The 18,336-nt window shown below is 43.3% G+C and overlaps 3 protein-coding genes across 3 annotated transcripts; 1 reads left to right on the forward strand and 2 right to left on the reverse strand.

Annotated features, from left to right (window-relative positions):
- The first annotated feature begins 231 nt into the window (after positions 1 to 231).
- On the forward strand, positions 232 to 1,868 carry LOC4348238 (DNA polymerase epsilon subunit C). Its single transcript, XM_015757900.2, has 2 exons — positions 232 to 354; positions 572 to 1,868. The coding sequence occupies exon 2, from the start codon at positions 582 to 584 to the stop codon at positions 1,587 to 1,589; it is 1,008 nt and encodes a 335-aa protein (XP_015613386.1). The 5' UTR covers positions 232 to 354; positions 572 to 581; the 3' UTR covers positions 1,590 to 1,868.
- A 3,075-nt stretch (positions 1,869 to 4,943) lies between these two features.
- Positions 4,944 to 8,007, reverse strand: LOC9266301 (uncharacterized). The gene is made up of 7 exons (XM_015758542.3): positions 7,431 to 8,007; positions 6,939 to 7,270; positions 5,960 to 6,494; positions 5,781 to 5,877; positions 5,557 to 5,681; positions 5,389 to 5,467; positions 4,944 to 5,311 (listed from the first exon to the last, which is right to left on the reverse strand). Exons 3-7 carry the CDS (start codon positions 6,228 to 6,230, stop codon positions 5,275 to 5,277), a joined length of 609 nt encoding a protein of 202 aa, XP_015614028.1. The 5' UTR covers positions 6,231 to 6,494; positions 6,939 to 7,270; positions 7,431 to 8,007; the 3' UTR covers positions 4,944 to 5,274.
- A 1,695-nt stretch (positions 8,008 to 9,702) lies between these two features.
- Positions 9,703 to 15,567, reverse strand: LOC4348239 (uncharacterized). Its single transcript, XM_015758111.1, has 5 exons — positions 15,510 to 15,567; positions 15,382 to 15,435; positions 14,402 to 15,307; positions 11,017 to 14,303; positions 9,703 to 10,281 (listed from the first exon to the last, which is right to left on the reverse strand). The coding sequence occupies exons 1-5, from the start codon at positions 15,565 to 15,567 to the stop codon at positions 9,703 to 9,705; spliced, it is 4,884 nt and encodes a 1,627-aa protein (XP_015613597.1).
- Between the last annotated feature and the right edge of the window lie 2,769 nt (positions 15,568 to 18,336).

The following is an 18,336-nucleotide window of genomic DNA, read 5'->3' on the forward strand; positions in this document are numbered from 1 at the left end:
AGGATGAGCTGGAAGAGTCATCAAAGCATGGCACGGAGGGTTAGATCACCAGGGGCGGGTTGATGCAAAAAATTAGTATTCCGCCATTAGATCAATGTACAAGTGTCTAGATATGCAGTGGTATAAGAGGAAAGATGCAAAGAAGGCTAACAAAACACATGCGACAAACCCGCAAGGAAACAATTAGAGACAACTAACCTTTATACTTTTTTTCATCAATTAAAGTGCATCTAGTTGGCACCCACAATATCTTCACTACCTTGTAGTTCTATATAAACCGGTTTTCCTGGTTCCCATTCTCTCATCAATCATCCTATAGTTGCTCCCCTATTTCAGCATCTCAATTTAAGAAAGGTCACTCATCTCTATTAGTATGATAAAGTTATTCTAATTCCTAAGTAGATGCATTATTAGTTATTCTATTTTAGTGTACATATTGCTATTATCTAAGTTTGCAAGATGAGAAAAATCTAGTTTCTATTCAATTTAGATATTTTTGTGGCGTGTAATAACATGTTGATTCGATGAAGTACTTAACAATGTTCTGTTCTTGCCATACTTCAAAATATAGGTGTGAAGGCATGCCGATCCCGGAAAAGGACGGGGTGGAGGACAATCAAGAGGATGATACATTTTCAAGGTTGCAATTGCTTGCACAACAACGACATGCCATGGAGAAGTTCTGGAGGATGAGCCAGGAACAGATCGAAGAATCCGCAGGCAACGAAGAGCTTATACTGCCGATTTCCCGTGTCAAGAATATCATCCATGCAAAGGAGGGTGGTATGATGTTATCTGCTGATACCCCAGCTTTTGTAACAAAACTTTGTGAACTTTTCGTCCAGGAGCTCATCCTTCGTGCTTGGGTGTGCGCCAACTCACACAATCGTGAAATCATACTTGGCACAGATATTGCTGAGGCAATCACCACCACAGAATCCTATCACTTTCTTGCTAATGTAGTCCATGGCCACCAGGCGCTAGGAAGCAACATACCAGAGATAGGGGTTTCTGCTTGGAAGCGCCATAAGCTAGATGAAATGACCTCACTCTGCCATCCTCCCCAAGCAGTGCAGGTCACAGATTTAGCTAACCATCCACCCAATATTCCTGTTTGTCCTCCTATAGGTCAATCGGGTACTCAGCACACAACATCTACACATGTTTTGATGATGCAAGGAGAATCTATTCACAAGGCAAGTAAAGAAAAATCCCCACTGAAGGAAGTGATGGTGCCGACCAACAAGGTGGGCATGACCAACAGCTCTTATGGAGTTCCTAATGGTGGTGGTGCTACTAGTAGTAAAGTTGTTATTGATAGCCCGAAAGGCGAAACAGCACAAGTTTTCTCTTCCCAGCATGCATGTCCTTCCCTAGAAGATAACTATGTTATTCCCATTCCTGCTGGACATGGTGATAGTTTTCGTACTCTTGATGAGGCCAATATACCCCAGCTACATCAGGAGCAGAAAAACTTTATTTCACAAGATGCTATTGTTGGTGAAAACATTCCGCTGAATGAGTCTTTGGAAAAGAGCAAGCATAAGGATGAGGACTTACTTTTTCCTGACAAAGATCTTCCTGAGTGATCTACAAGACAGAAGATGAATTTCATGACAATACTAGGAATACAAAATAAGCAACGAACTGAAGAAGGATGCATCCTGGTTAATCCATCGACCATGTCTTAGTAGAGTTTTCTTCTGTGTTTCTGTGTTGAAGCTTTATGATTTACCTTATACTTTAGTCAAGATGAATAAGAAATAAGTATGTGTTTCCGTGTGAGGCGGTAATATGTAGTACCTTGTATTTCCATCCATCTTCGTATGGACAATAATAATAAGACCTCTGTTTGCTTCATGATATAATCAAGCTCTCATAAGTTGTATAGCTGATTTAGCAATACCTCGCAAGCTAGAAAGATTGTCTGTAATTGTTCATTTTATCATCATATTCAAATCTTTGTGAATTCCAAAACTGACATGTCAGTACAAAATCTGGCAGGAGTACAAAACTTTCAGCTCCTCACCTACTCATGAAAATTCAATGTAATACATAGACATGGCAGGGCAGTTAACATATTTTTGGTGGCACGAGTTAAAGTCAGCATCGAGTTGAAACCATGGATTATACAAGCAGGATTAAGTTGAAATTTCAGAAGAAATAGGGAGGCCTCTACTGGCACAATGCGGTCATGCCAGTCAATGCCTCCTCTAGGATATTTTTTATATTGTTGTGTACAATCTAATTGATGTTGTGCAAAATACATCCAAATGACCAGTCGCACAGTATGGTCGCTATAAAGAATAGTTCACTAGCATAACTAACAATAAAACTATAATGTAAATCTCTATCTATCTAGCTATTAACCTATATATTATATACTTATACTAATTGGGTACTTCCTACGAGCTCTCACGTTAATCAGAAAGATCCATCCAATGATTAGGTAGATCATATTATCATAACCATAGATCATATCGAGAATCCGTATTAAATAAATAATATATATATTATTAAAACTTGCCATCCAATCTATGTATGCCATTGTAACTATCCAATTCTCTACCAACAAATAAATATATCGATCTTGGACTATCATGAGCACGATCCTATCTTTCTTCTTGTATCAATATCACATTACCAGACTCCTAGCAGACGACGCCGTGTCAGCGGGTGCTTCAGCACTCGAGAGAGATTCGTGTAGTGCAATCGCGGTATGCACTTGTGTAGGATACGGCTAAATTCCGTTACGACATATGATGCCTCGGTGTTGTCATCGGTTTGAATCTTCTATAGAGTTCTCTGTGTTTAGTTACCGATGTTGATTTCGGGGCTAGTTTTAATACAAGTACCATTAGAGCCTCAGGAGAGCTCAGGTTGGCCAGCGAGGATGGAAATAAAGGGCTACAGACAACCAAAATTTGGTGAAGTTGTAAATCCAATGGCCCGTTTGAAAATTTTAAGGGTGTATTGAGTCCACTTTGGAAACATAAACCGGAGATTACAAGCATCTTGAGAGTTTAAAAATACCCCGTTCCATACCGATCCACAAATCAAGTAGTTCAAGCTTCCACGGCATGGGACTATAGGACATAAAAACAAGAGGCCCCATCGGTTGCTTACGGCTAATTAGAAGTTGTGACGGCTTATTAGTGATCAAAAATTGATTTGTGAGTAAAATTTTTGTCTATGTGTTCTTAGCGCCTTAAAAGCCAAAACTGAAAAAGAAACTACATCAAAAAAGCATCAAAATTAACTTTAAAATCGAGTTTTAAAATTCAAAATTGGTATTGTCTTATAAGTCATAGGGCAAACTATGAGTCTTAATTACATATTTGGGTGTGTGCTAAGTCAAAATTCTTTGAGATTTGACCAAATTCATTAAAAAAATATATCAGAATATTAAAAACAAAACAAATATACTCTCCACCTCCTATTAGGCTTATAGATGTACAGGGACTCTAAGAACTCTAGTCCCAAGCAATAAATAAGTAGATGCAACATCTGATCTCTTCTTTTTATAAAGCTAATGCCCACTAAACACCTCAAGCTTAACATGCAAGCATGACACATCAACCCACTAAGCACACAAAGCTCAACATGGAAGCATATAGTAATTATATCTACAATTTATTTCATTCTAAAACTAAACGTACACATGCTAAATTATCATTCTCAATTCATTTTCACAATATTTCAATCCAAATCATTTAATCATTTGTACAACATCTAACATATATCCCTCAACAAAGCGCTGTTAGTTATCCAACTCTTTCCTAGATGCATCCCTCACAAATAAGTACAAGGAAATTTGCAGTGAACTAGGGCATATCATGCTAGTAATTTTGTTTGCCACTGGGTTTAGACAAAAGTGCAGAAATGGTCAGAGAATAAACAAAAAGAACAGAAAATTCCACAAACCCTGAATGTTGGAACAATAGTGGACCAAGAGAATAAGGACATGAACAATGGTTGTCAATAAAGGTCTATTGGTGTTGCTAATACGGATATTTATTGACATGAAAGAGAGAAAGAAAATAGACTTAACATCATTGCTATAGGTAACAACAGCTCAACAGCGACTCTTATCATCTATAATATGAAAACATGGTTGCATGACGACGAAAAAATGGAAAGAATAGTAATAAAAAGAATATTTTTTTTTGAGTTTATGGTAGACACAGTCTCTAAATAATCTTATATTGCCTAAGAGATCATACTTATCTCTTCCATTGAACATGCAATCCAATATCTCTAATGCTAACTTAGGAAGTATTTGTATGTATCATCTGAAGCAAGGGAATGTCTTCCAGCAAATGTGGACCTCATATAGCCATGTGCCATATAAACATCAAGGTGACATAGGAAATGAGATCTAAACCATAGTAACAAGCTTCAACTCTAAAACATTACCCAATTGCACGCATTTGACAAACTTTGCAAACTGATCATTTTGAAAAAAAAAATGATAGATCACATGTAACTCTCTCCCTACCTCTCTCTCAATCTCTCTCTCACTCACACTCTCTATCTCTCCCTTTCAGGCCATAGAAGCTGACAATGTAAAAGACTAACAGTATATAAAAATATTGTTATGTTCCTAAGCACTCACGAATTAGAAATATTTCTATTGACTAGTTGGATGCCCATGCGTTGCAATGGGAAAAAAATTAGGGCAACTTTAAATCTTAGCGAGATGATAAGAAATAATCAGTTCATCGCAACAGAAAATATTATTTTAGCATAAACAACAATTACATCTGATCTAATGATCTTTACATATTCAGCAACAGATACAGTGAAATATTGTGATACAAATATAATAAAACAACACATAATAATTCCAGGGATTCCAGGGGTATCAAGAGGAGCAAAGTTTGAAAATCTACTGAAATATCAAAAAGTATAAACATGAACAGTAAAATACATGTATACCAAAATAGAGAACAAAGCATGGCAATATATTCCTTACTTGAAGTCCACAAAAGCATGGGCAACGTACAATAATAGCTAGATGTCATGTAAACCGCTACAGCGAGGCATACATGTGTCACCACGAAATGGTCCCATAATACAGTTACAACACCAATGCAACAGAGCATTGACCATCATCTAGCAAACATGCTACTTCTAGCAAGATTACCACCTACTTCTAGCAAGCATCATTGCTATAAATAGCTTCCACCGAACGGGATCTTATACTTCCAGCAAGCATATAGCTAGAAATAATCCCCAAAAGATACGGATGCACTTCCCATCTCCCTTCATGTATCATGGAGAAGACTTCCCAGTAAGCTCCATACTGAGGCTGCAAAACCATTCATAATAAACTATATAAGTGAAAATAGTTAATAAAATAAATATTTTGGTCAAAAATCTATTTACCTCTTCCTTAATTCACGTGCAACTGCAACATTAGGATCAAACTGCACCCTACTGAAGCATGTAGTGTGCAGGCTATGGTCTGAAATAAAAGGTACAACAATTATATTACATAATTTTGTTGATCATAAGATCGATGAACATAAAATTAACAAGGACACATCAGCTTACCTTCTTCACGCTTTGCTCTACGCATTGTTGCTACAATGATAGGTTGCTCATTAGAGCATCTCGCCCATTTAGTTAAATGGTCGGTAAGCATTTTATCCTTAATAACTAACATCACAGGTTTGAAACTACATAAAAATAAACATGTCAAATGCAAATAGTGATAAGAAATTAAGGTAGAAACAAAAAGACATGTACCCCAAAAAAAAAAAAAAGTATGTGCATACCTGCCATCAATTATAAGAATATTCCTATATGGGATCCTCTTCTTGTAGCCTTCCACAAAGCCTATAGAGCTTACAAAGATGACCATTCCAATAACATCTGCACATGTGAAAATTGTGTTAATAGAACTTCTATTTGTCACAAATTAATATTTGTTTGGGTGGTTAGTTGAACTACTTACCAACATAAATGTCATTATGGTAAGTAAACTCGAAAACTTGATCAAGTGGCATAAGCGGAGGGAGTAATGGTAATATCTTCTCATGCATGTTTGCTATCTCAGTAATAGTAGTATCACGTGTGAAAACACACACAAAAGCATGGTCTGCAAGCCACTGATACAAAATCATACTAGCTGGCTCTATGGACATCCTCGACACATAATATGCGGAACCCTCTCGAAGTAGGGGATCTAAACGATCCACTTGGTCATCATAAATGATAGCTACCATCTTTGTGCCCTATTTATAATAGATAAAGTCAAATGCCATACAGAAATCATTGCACTGTAACATATCAAAGCTCAAAATATATACAAGACCATGACCTGCTCATCCAATAGAACCAAGTTGAGCCTCTTCCTGCTAGGAGCAAATCTCTCAACATGGTACTTATGGTATACTCGAACACCTAGACTCCAACTGCCCCTAGGATGTACGTCACTGAATGTTGGAACAGGTAGTGCTTCTACTCTTTTACGCTTCAACGACCCCATCCTAAATGGCAAAAAATAAATGTTCTGAAAACCAACAAAGATGTGTTGCTACAGCAAACGATAAGGATTATACAGAGGCATATAACTTAACCATTTGTAGCAAGGAATTGGAAACTTATAGGATCAAGCAGAATGCCATTGATTAAATAATGTAAACTACTGTACGTTCATGAAGTTCTCTTAACTGTTTTGCAATAGGCTCATGATCATTAAATCAAGTGCAATTCAGGCTGAAATTCAAGAAATCCCTGCAAACTAAAACTTTTGAAACGGTGAAGTGAACGAAATCTAAAAAGCATTATACTCATCTAAATTACAGCACTGCCATTACCTAAACTACAGCATTACACCTACTACAACTACTACATCTGAACATGAAAAGGGGGAGCATTACACCTACTACAGCCACTACATCTGAACATGAAAAGGGGTTTTTGAGTTGTACCTCGAATGAGCTATAGAACAAGATGACAGTGAGCCTAGGAGGCAGCTAATGCAGTGTGCCAAGCAAATAATATATATAGTTGTAGCCGAAAATATTTGAATATTTGAAGTTTTGAACTCCACCCGCCAAGAATCCAAGCCCGCCATCCTCTTCTCCCAGATTGTGACCAAATAATAGGTCGATTTTGTGCTTTCCCCATGAAGAGAGAGGTCTACTGCCCTAACCCGTGCTCCTGTCATACCAGCCAGCAGTACTCCTTGGTAGTATCATCTATCAAGTCTTAAGAGAGGGAGAGACATGCTGTGTAGACCACTCTTCTCCAATCAGACCTGCTACATTTCCAATCAAAGGAGTGTGTGTGGTTAGAGAGGGGGATTGAATGCAGCGAATCAGACACCTGCTAGATTTCCAATCAACGGAGGGTGTGGGGTAAATTGTTAGAGATGGGGGATTGAATGGAGCGTGCACTGGAATGGATGAGACTGATCTTACCTTGGATTCAGAGAGTGATGTAGTACTCCATAGAGGACTTGTACGCTCATGGATCCTGTTGCAGGCAAGTACTACCAATGTGACTTGTGAGGTCCTTCACAGTACGACGACATGGCCTCTGGATTCGATTGGTGCACGAGTGCTCCGCTGCGACGTGGTCCCCACAATCCGCCGCCGCTCCGAGCCCTGCGCCTCCACGTCGCCCTTGTCCGCCACTGCTCCGCCCCACTGGCAGCCGCCGACAGCAAAGGAAGCGACGGTCGGAGGACGGGAGGAGGGGCGGAGGGAACGACGTCGGCTCGGTAGGGGGAGCGCGCTGCTGGCCCCGCTGTCGCCCTTGCTCGACCGGGCCATCGCCTCCGAGATCTCCCTCATCCAAATCCTGCAAGCCCACGGAAGAGGGAGGGGCGTCGGCTGGGAAACGCGTGCTGGCCGGGGAAGGAGGAAGGGGGCGCCGGCCGGAGGAAGTGGAACGGCGGCGCTGGCCGGGGGAGGAGGAGAAGAAGCGCTGAGGCGCTGGCGGCCGGGGGATAAGGAGAAGATGCGCTGGGGCTGGCGATTTTTTTCGGTGGCCCTTGTTTTTCGTTTTCTTTTTTTTTTAGCGCGATTTGTAGTCGTAGAGGACGGTGGATGATAGACTCTGGGAAGGGATAAGGAGGAGATTTTAAGTTTCTTTTTATTAAATGGGTGTGGCAATCGATGATAAATATAAGTTTTGTAATGGAGTGATATCACTATATTTGTACGTATACAATTCAGTTCAATTATAGGCTCTCAATTTTAAATTTTAAATTTGGAATTTATTATATTTGCAATTTTGAATTTTAATTAATGTTGTAGTGGGTTCTATATGGACTCTTCTTCCATTATTACTTAATTTTAATTCAGAATTTTATTTATTTCTAATTGCATTTTTATTTGAACTCTTCTTTTTCTAATTTTGGAAATATATTTTATTTTTTATTTTAAATTTTAATTAATCTTATATCGTACAGAGAGTTGTACAGCAATGTGGGGGTAATCTTCGGGACTGTACGCAATGACTTCTCACTTTAGCACTGGCCGATGGTTTTGGTGTCCTTAGCACTTCTTTGCTGGCTATCACGAGGGTCCACTGTTTGGCGCTTAAAATTTTTGAACTCAGGTGTAGCTTCTGTTTCTGTGGAAGATCTTAGGTGTTTATTTGGCGTCGATACTGGAGTTGATAGGTCTAGATATTGTTCAATGTGGTCCAATAATGGTTGCATTCGGTGGTTATAACAGTTATCCATGGCAATAAACAAGGTTGAGAGCGGTTACTTAGCCATTGCACTGGTTTATACACATACTTACTATTGCCTCGTGCGCTCGGGTACGCGTCTCATTGAGCACGTATTTATAGGGGAGAGGAGGGGGGTCCGGGTGTGGTTACTTTGGCCTGCTTTTGTCGAGCACGTGGGCAAGAGAGAGGAGAGGGGAAAATGGAGAGGAGGGCTGGCGGGGGCTTACTTCGCCGGCGGTCGGGGCCGAAGGTGGCGGAGATCGAGGTGCAGCGGCGAGCTATTCCACCGGTGCAAGTGACGGGTGGCGCTGCCGTTGGCGAGGGCGCTGGAGCAGTTGTGCCTAAGCGTTCCCGTCGAGGGGAAACCTTCCTGGCAGGGGTGGCCATTGTTTTGCGCTGGGTGTGCTCCAGTATGCGATTTGTCGGGGCAACCATCTTCACCATCTTAGCTTGGATGGTTCGCCCGCTGGTCTTGCTCTGGAAATGGTGGCGAGATCTGATCGATGATGGCCACTCTGATTACTTATGCGAGGCAGTTTGTCTCTTCATTGTGTTGGCACCGATTGTTTTTGTTTCTACTCTTAAAGCGCTACTGGAGTAGATAATTTATGAAATGGTTGCCAAGTCTTGGCATGTATCCCTTATGTATCAACTTGCATAATCTCTACTTTAATCTTTCTACACATGTGCCTGATTTGTGTTGCCTGTGAATGTGGGATTTCTAGTTTTTTCTCAACATTCTTAGGCGCTTTTAGGTTTGGCATCCTCTTTATTCGGCGGGATAATCCATTCTTACTCGATAAATGATTTAATGTTAGAAGGGCACTTCGGCGTAAGGGTGATTATGGACAACCATTTCTGAACCACTAAGTCATGGGGGCAAGAGATTGCATTACTCCATATTCAATTTTCTTTTACAACAAGGTACCAGGTAATACATCTCTAGAAAGGGGAAGGGAACTACTAATACTGGATTGGGTAGTGCCAAACAGGGCCTATGCACATCCCTTATCATGGAGATGGTGGGGGCGAGAGGGGATCAACTTCCAACGGACGCTTCCGACGGATCCTGCCCATCCTCCCGCTCTCGATGTAGCGGGCTATCGTGAACACCTGGCAGAGAAGTAAGGTTGTGTGCTCTTGAGCTAGGCGCCGATAGCGGGATTCCAGATTGGCATATCGATCCCGAAGTTCGTCAAGTTCTTCAAGAGCTTGCTCGTAGGCATTCTCGGTGGTGTGGGCTAGCTCGGAGAGAAGGGTGCATCTGCTCCCTTCAGGCTCTCCAGTCAGGCGGAGGCGGCACCGGCTGTCATCTTCTTCGTGGTACGGGTGCATGCCAAAGCTGTTGGCTACATCCAAGGGAATGCTTATCCCGCAAAGCCGTAGGAGGGCTTCACGGAACACATCCCGAATAGCAGCTGCAAGGGTGATCCGGGGATGGCGAATCTGGAAAGTGAGCACTTCTTCTCCATCTCCCTGGTAGCGGAGGAAGATTTTCACCTTCCAGATCTCCAAGGATCCTTGGGTGATCCGCTCAAAACAATAGACCGGCTCCTGGAAGTACCCTACTTGCTGGAGTAGGTACTTCAACTGTTGGGCATACCCATTAGGGTTTTCCATGGGCTAAGGTTTTTTTGACTGGCTTAGTTCAAGAGGGGGGTGTGCCCTTTTTGAAGTTGCCTTAGGTTCTTTTTATAGGCACTATTTTGTCAGTGGTTCCTGTATCCCATCAGCTGGGTTCCCATTAACATTGCTTGGGAAGGGGCGAGTCTGGATTTTCTGGGATTCTGGATCTGCAGGGTTCATTTCGAATCGTCCTGTGGTTGGTGCGTGTCTTCAATGTCATACCATCCCTCTTGTGGTGTTTCCAAGGTGGCTTTGAATAGAACGGGTGGACTGGTCATGCTAGTTTGAGTAGGTCAGGTGGGGAGGGGTAATTCGAGATGGTTCCCGGTTGTTTTTCTCACTGGCCATATCATGGGCTGCTCAACCGGTTAGACATAAATTGTGAACCACTTCACAAATGAAACCATCGCATGACACAAACATTTCCATAGTGCTATGAATTCAACTGATATTTCTAGAATAATACAAATTATGTGATTATGTTACAGGAAATCATAAGTGCGTAGAAAGCTAAGTGCTAATACATATCTTACATCTGAAATTAGGTAAAAACAAACATCAGCACATAAATATAGTGCTGGTACGACAAAAGCTAGCTACTTGCATGCTAGCTCAGAGGATTGCTGTTCAAACCAACATACTACAGTGGTGCTAGCTCAGAAATCAGTACCTCTATGACGTGAGAACCTCTCTATATACAATGTTCCTCGTGTACGTCCCACGAGACATGGAACGATGGCTCTTGTCCTTGCTTTGTACCGCGAGGATCTTAATGTTCATTCTTGCTGTTGCTCTAGACAATGCAACATACAACTGACCATGAGAGAACACCGGGTCAGGGAGGTACACGCCAACATTTGGAATGGTCTGGCCTTGCGCCTTGTTAATGGTCATGGCAAAGCTAAGTCTGACCGGAAATTGCTTTCTCTTAAAACGAAATGGGAACATCTCATCGTCGGAGGGGCATAGGGGTATCCTAGGAAGGAACACCCTCTTCCCAGCATGTTGACCAAGCACTATCTCAGCGTCGATAGTGTTTCTCTGGAATCCTCGAACCACCAACCTCGTCCCATTACAGAGTCCGTTGGCAGGATCAATATTCCTTAGAAGTATAACGGGGCAATTGATCTTAAGCTTTAGTATGTGCGGAGGCAATCCATTAGGGGTCAACGAATTTAAGAATTCAGGAGGATAGTAGTTGTGAGGATCATCCTCGGCACGATCGAAGCTGTGGTATAACATTTCCTCCCCTCGAAAACGATCGATCATCTTCATGTTTATTTGATCAACATACTCATTTCGTGTTGACAAGATGGCCCGAGATGTGATATAGTTTGGGTCGGCTAGATTAGCATCAAGCATCGGAAACACATTATCTATTAAATTGTTGAGGTCGTCATCATTCCCGGTGCATGGCACACATATCTCATCTGGAAGCCGTATGTAACCATCATCACATGCCTCCTCTATGCCATTGCCAACACGAAGAAGAAATTCGGCAAACCATCGGTCATTTTGCGCTCTCATATTTGTAACCAACCTTAGTTGGCGCATACAATCCCAAAGGTAGGACTTACGTAGTGTTGCATCGGTTATCTGAGGTCTCGTTCCCTTCCGAACAACAGGGAGTACCTGTCTAAAGTCTCCACCGAACACAACTGTCTTCCCCCCAAATGGCACGTCAGGACGGTCCATGATGTCGCGCATGCTTCTATCTAGGGCCTCGACTGCTTGCCGTTTTGTCATAGAAGCTTCGTCCCATATAATTAGGGAAGCTCTCTGGAGAAGTTTAGCTGTCCCACTCTGCTTTGTGAAATTGCATACCCCTCCATCATCAATGTTCAGTGGGATCTTGAATCTTGAGTGGGCAGTCCTACCGCCAAGCATGATGGAAGCAGCTACACCAGACGTCGCAGTTGCAACGGCTATCTTTCCCTGACCACGAATAGTAGCAAGTAGAGCCTTGTATAAAAAAGTCTTTCCAGTACCTCCAGGGCCATCTACGAAGAAGAGACCTCCTTGTCCGCCCTCAATAGCGGATAATATCTCATCATAAGCACATCTTTGCTCAGGGTTGAGTGAACTTGACAAATCCATGTGCCCATGATCCACCTCGATTGTAGACTCCTCAAAGATCTCTCTAGGCTCGCTGCCTGAAGTGTCGTATGACTCATCAATTTCGGGTAGAGGAAACGACGTTATTTCTTTTCCCATCGACTGGAGCATATTTCTAATGTCCAAAAGCACCATCTGCTCAATTGTACGTGGGCACGTGTGAGAACGACGATAGTCATCCAACATTCCCTCCAAGTGCTTGTTCCATAGACCAAGTACGTCGCTTGGCTCACAAAAGACCAATATCGTGGCAAAGAGCCTCCGTAGCGATGATGGCATTTGGAACACCTCAGCCTTAGTAAGGCACTCATCTAATGTGTTGTCTGCCTCGATAAGACCCCTTTGTTCTGCAGCTTCACGAAAGGACGAGCAGACTTCACCATCCACTGTCCTAAGGTGTTCAAAGGAGGTGGCGCCAGTCACATGGGTTAGCAGCACCCTAAGGTAGTACCGCTCCCCCTCTGCAGGATGAGCTGTCACGATTCTCCCAATTTGAGTGATTCGCCGTTTCCTCCGTTGCCATACTTTTGGGCCAGCTTGCCAAGTAAATGCCTCTGGAAAATCCTTGTAGAGGATTCCTCGAGCATCTTCGTTAACTTTATTTGCCTCAAAATACTCAGTTAGCATACTCTTCTCGACGCCATTTCTCTCTACGACATCATGGAGATCTTGCCCCGCACGAAATGAGACCATGTGCATGTTTGGAAGATGCAGTTGTAGCTGTTTCACAGGCGGATGTACCTTACTAAGGTCAAAGCTATATATACGCCATAGTGCTTCTGGTGGGGTGACCCACCTTGCATCTCTATATTGTTGAATCTCATCAATGTTGCCATTGCTATCGGCCTCGCCTAGGGTGACAGATGCTCGATCATGCCCCTTATAAATGTACTTGAATAGGTATTTCACAGCCTTGATGCTGGAGCAAACCTCCACATTGATGTGGCAATTGTACATCCTTAGGAGGTAAGGATTGTAGGGCACTACCCACCTGTTGTCCAGCATCTGCTTTCGAACCTTAGCACATCGCTTGTTATCGCGTCTCCTGTACACAGGGTAGGAGTCCTTGCCATTTATGGTAACCGCGTTGAAAGCTCGAGGATAGCGGTTTTTGCATGAACCGTCTTGCATGCACACATTTTTACGATTCAGAGTCCCACATGGGCCATGCATCATATGCTTGACGACCATCTCGTACAACTCTGGATACTTATGCTTGTTTGGAAGTTCAGCGGAAATGATACAATCATATTGCTCGGGAGAAGTGAGCTTGTATTTTCCGTCCATGATCAAAAGGAAATGTGCATGTGGAAGACCCCTCTTTTGGAACTCAACCACATACGCATAAGCAATCACTTTGCCAAGGATATGCTTCTCAAGTAATTGTTTCTTGAGGTCCTCTAGTTTCGCTCGAAACACGCGCACTATGAGATCAGGCCTATCTTGGGGTGTCTGCCCAGGCTCAAGGTTACCTATTATCTCTTCCCAGTTAGGGTTGCATGTCATTGTCAAAAAAATGTCCGGCTTCCCATATTTTTGCACTAATGCCATAGCGTCCATATACCGACGCTTCATGTCCCGATTGCCCCCAATGAATGATGCTGGGAGCACAGTACGTTTGCCTACCTGGCTTGCACGGCTCTCTCCAGCATGAATGCTATCAACCACACCTTTGTATAGGTCAGCCCTTATCTCTACCTGGTGACGCCTTATGAAGTCTAGTCGAGTGCTTTCTACTTTGATGTACATATCAACTGCAAATTGTTGGAACAAGCGCTTCCCATACAATAGTGGATTGAATATACCACGACGCATTTGGAATTTGTAGCAATAGTAGTCTCTAACGGAGACACATAGTCTGCTATTTGAATCTGCACAAAGAATGAGAGCAAAAATATCGTAAGAGCTAAGGAAGTAAACCATCACATAAAAAAGGATGAGCTAGCAATACATGGATGGAAATGATAACCTGAGTCAGCATGATTATTTCCACGAGATGCAATTACATCCTCTATGGACACACCTACTTTTGGGATTTCTGGGTGCCATCCGAGCTCGCCTTTTGGAAAGAAGAGAGGGTATGACAGTGGGTCGTAGCATCCGTAATATGACTGGATGCTGTACTTGGTATTGTTGTTCCCATATAGCACAACACTACGTTCGAAATGTGTACGCAGTTCATTCCCCTCTACCCACACGGCAGCCACTTCCGAAGTCACCGGCACATTATACCGCCTCTGGTCCAAACGATTATCAAGATTTAGTGTGACACAATATTCCTCAAGGTCATCAGCTTGCGCTAGACTTCTGAAGGTTTGGGAGTAGGGGTTGCCACGAAGGACTTCAACAAGTCTTCTAACAACTTCTTGGTCAAGGCTAGGGGAGCGACGAAACCGATGATTTAGACTTGGATCGTCATCATAGAAGTATAGCTCAAGATGTTCTGGGGCATTATCTCGCTGCCCAAAAGAGTGTATGTTGTGGTATATCTGGCCGTGGGCTCGAAATGTGTAGACGCCTGACCTCATATTGGTGTAGCGCTCATCAAGGCTCACACCAAGGGTGGTGAAAGAAAAATGTCCATTGAAGAATCTTATGTTGTCTCGAAAATGTGTCGCATCAGAATCCATGCTTGACCAGAGCCTCATTAGTTCAGGGGGTGTTTCCAAATTAGACAGTTTGATCTTTCCGCCCCGGCAACAAAACCCGTTTGTCTCATACTGGAACTTCTTAGCACCACAATGCTTGCAATTTGCTGTGGGCTTCAAGACATGTGTGTTACGAGGTATGTTACTGTACACATGGTCGTAGGGATCATGTTCAACTGAGTCCTGTTCTATTTCATTTAAGTCTATGTCCTCCTCATCTTCCCCATCTGTAGGGATTTGGTTTAAGGAGTCACAATATGCACTACAAGATATGGAAAGAAGAGAACTATGCCAAAAATACCTCCACCAGCAAACATATAGTACTCGTCATCGTCATCGTCATCAAAGTCCATATCTGGATGGATTTAGTTTTGAGTCACACTACGCTCTACATGATATAGAAAAGAAGGAGAGCTCTGCCAAAAATACCTTCACCAGCAAACATGTGGCACTCATCATTTATGTCATCTTCATGGGTAGTTTCCATTGTAACTGCCACTTGTGAGAGTAAGGTACATGCACATCTATTCTATATTTTTATAAAAGTAATAAGAAAGCGAATATTACCATCATCCATAAGAAATGATTGTGGTGTGGACTCTGCACCATTAAGGTTGTGTGAAGATGATGGATTTACCGCGGATGAAGCACCAAAATTCGGGCATTCCATCGCGATGGATTCAAGACATGGTGTATCCCGTCTAGCTGCATCGCTTGTATTCCGTCGATCTAGCAATGCTTGCCTCTCATTAGGCGGTAAACTTTGCCTAGCTGATCTTCTACGGGCATTCAACTCTTGCCTCTCATCAGGTGTCAAACGTTGCCTACGAGCTTTTCGGCGGGCACTTTCTTTTTGCCTCTCACTTGGTGTTGCATTTTGTCGCTTTGCTCTTTGACGATCTAACTTTGCTTGCCTTTGTTCCAGTGTAAGGCTAGCATAGCGAGCCACGTGACGAGAATGTTCCCGTGCTAAAATAGATTCATTGAATAATTTTATTTGTGTACTGTGTTATGTAAAAGAAGAATGCTTATAGTTTTAGGTCGATACCATTTGAGCTTTCTCCCTGGTCCAAAACGTGAACCGATGTAAAGGTACTTCCTTTTGTTCTGTTGGATTTATTCTCCACTGCCAAAACAATTCGTTACCACCACCATGAGCGTGGGGATGTATTCAATACTCATATAAAATGTATTGTTACAAATATTTAATACTCATGCAAATGTACTGTTATAAATAATTTGGAGGGCGCAAAGCACCTTGTTTTCCTTTACAAGAGTGTTTGGTAGGAGGACGTGTCATTACTGAAAGGTGAAAGTAATATGTTAGCATATAAGAAAGAAGTAGCCTGGCCTGCAGTATTACATTAGCCACAAGTTGCAGCTAACAATTCTTATTATGTTTGTCCAACTCCAACATTCTTTCAGTCCACACCCAACAATTATATTCTATTGGGCAGTCAACAGTAAAAATGAGCTCATGTTAAATGACTGTATATCCTTAAAAACAGTAAAAATGAGCTCATGTTAAATGACTGTATATCCTTAAAAATGGGAAGAACAAACATCAATTTAAATCATTTTGTTTTTCAAATTTTCATTTGATCAACAGATGACAGGTCAAATGATAGTAAAGGCTAGCTTGTCTCATTCAGCTATCTGATCAAATGATACAAGCAAATGTGTACTATGTATGACCACATCTATCTGATTGTCAAAGGATACAAACAAATGTGTACTATGCATGACCACATATAGTAGCTGGCTGCACATATTTCTCTGATCATTGTGGGACATGGAGTTAGCTTGTGATATACTCATAAATGCCCCTCCACAATATTAATCAGTTAGTGATTAGTGAATAATTAGTTGATTTGCTTGCACAGTAGAAACAGAGAGAGAACCGGCGGCTTGGGGCGGCGGCGACGGCGCCTTGGGGCGGCTCTGCTTCTTCGCGGGAGTCGGGCAGCGGCAGCGGCTTGCACGAGAGAGACGGAGAGACAACCGGCGCCTTGGGGCGGCGGCGATGGCGCCCTGGGGAGGCTCTCCTTCACGGCAGAGGGGCGGCGGAGGCGGCTTTGGGCGGCACGGATTCTTCGCGGGAGAGGGGCGGCGGCGGCGGCGGAGGGCCGGCGCGACGGCGCGGAAGAAGCAGCGCGGGAGGGCCGGCGCGGCAGCAGCGGCGGGGGATGGCTGGCGCGGCAGCAAGGGAGGGGCGGCGACGCTACGATGAGGCGAGAGAGAGAGAGAGATAGAGCTTGCGCGGCGAGGTAGCAGCTGCGCGGGAGGGCCGGCGCGGCAGCGGCGGCGGCGGTGGCCGGCGCGGCAGCAAGGGAGGGGCGGCGGCGCTTCGATGAGGCGAGAGAGAGAGAGAGAGCTTGCGCGCACGGTGAGGCGAGAAAGACGAAGAGGAGAGAGAGCGAGAGAGAAGGGGAGGCGCTTTTATTGGTGAGCGGCTTCGCCGCTTCGGTGGGAACGGACACCACGCTTAGAGTCTTTTTAATATGGTATAGATTATACATCAAAAAACCCAACTGAACTATATGGAGCTATTTACTTAAGGATCAAGGCTCATGATTATCAGTGCTCATGAACTACAGTAATGCACAAGAACAGCGTATGTGAATCCTCATAATTGAGTCGATCACTTTATCTGATCAATAATCAATACATACTCCATTTCAATTTATGATCATTTAAGATTTTTGAGGTTTTCGCAAAATGACAATCATATAACAAAGTGCCTATTTATTTATGGAAAAAGTACGAATTACCCCCTGAACTATCGCTGTCAACCGACGAATTACCCCCTGAACTATCACTGTCAACCGAATTACCCTTGAACTTGAAAACCAGATATCACTCACCCCAAACTTTTTATACCGGACAAATTACCCCCCTCAACTGAATCCAGAGCAGATTTGTTCTACATGGTGTACGCGTGGCAATCTATTCAACATTTTCTGTTAAAATAATGGTAGGACCCACATGTCAAACCTTCTCTTCCCCTCTTCCTCTCTCTCTCTTCTCTCTCTCTCCCTCTGGCGCAACCGCGCAAGGCGTGCACGGCAGAGGCGGACCGGCCGGTGGTGGAGGTGGGGGTGGAGCTTGCCTAGGCGGTCGACGGCGGAGACGGGGCTCTCCTGAGCGGCATTAAGCCAGTGGCGGAGCAGGCAGTCGGCGGTGGAGATGTCGCTCGCTCGGACAGCGGAGCCCCCATGGCAGCCACAACGGCGTTGCGGAGGAGCTCTAGCTCTGC

The sequence above is a fragment of the Oryza sativa genome, chromosome 10 (assembly GCF_034140825.1).
Source record: "Oryza sativa Japonica Group chromosome 10, ASM3414082v1".
Lineage (NCBI taxonomy): Eukaryota > Viridiplantae > Streptophyta > Magnoliopsida > Poales > Poaceae > Oryza > Oryza sativa.

What these genes read in the sequence shown, in the direction of transcription:
- LOC4348238 (XM_015757900.2), top strand. Translation starts at nt 582, where the DNA reads ATGCCGATCCCGGAAAAGGACGGGGTGGAGGACAATCAAGAGGATGAT.
- LOC9266301 (XM_015758542.3), bottom strand. Translation starts at nt 6,230, where the DNA reads ATGGTAGCTATCATTTATGATGACCAAGTGGATCGTTTAGATCCCCTA. An exon ending in CCATAATGACATTTATGTTG is followed by an intron (nt 5,878 to 5,959) that starts GTAAGTAGTTCA and finishes TCACATGTGCAG; the next exon opens with ATGTTATTGGAATGGTCATC. An exon ending in ATTCTTATAATTGATGGCAG is followed by an intron (nt 5,682 to 5,780) that starts GTATGCACATAC and finishes ATTTTTATGTAG; the next exon opens with TTTCAAACCTGTGATGTTAG.
- LOC4348239 (XM_015758111.1), bottom strand. Translation starts at nt 15,567, where the DNA reads ATGGAAACTACCCATGAAGATGACATAAATGATGAGTGCCACATGTTT. An exon ending in CTATATGTTTGCTGGTGGAG is followed by an intron (nt 15,308 to 15,381) that starts GTATTTTTGGCA and finishes AAATCCCTACAG; the next exon opens with ATGGGGAAGATGAGGAGGAC. An exon ending in AAATAATCATGCTGACTCAG is followed by an intron (nt 14,304 to 14,401) that starts GTTATCATTTCC and finishes TTCTTTGTGCAG; the next exon opens with ATTCAAATAGCAGACTATGT.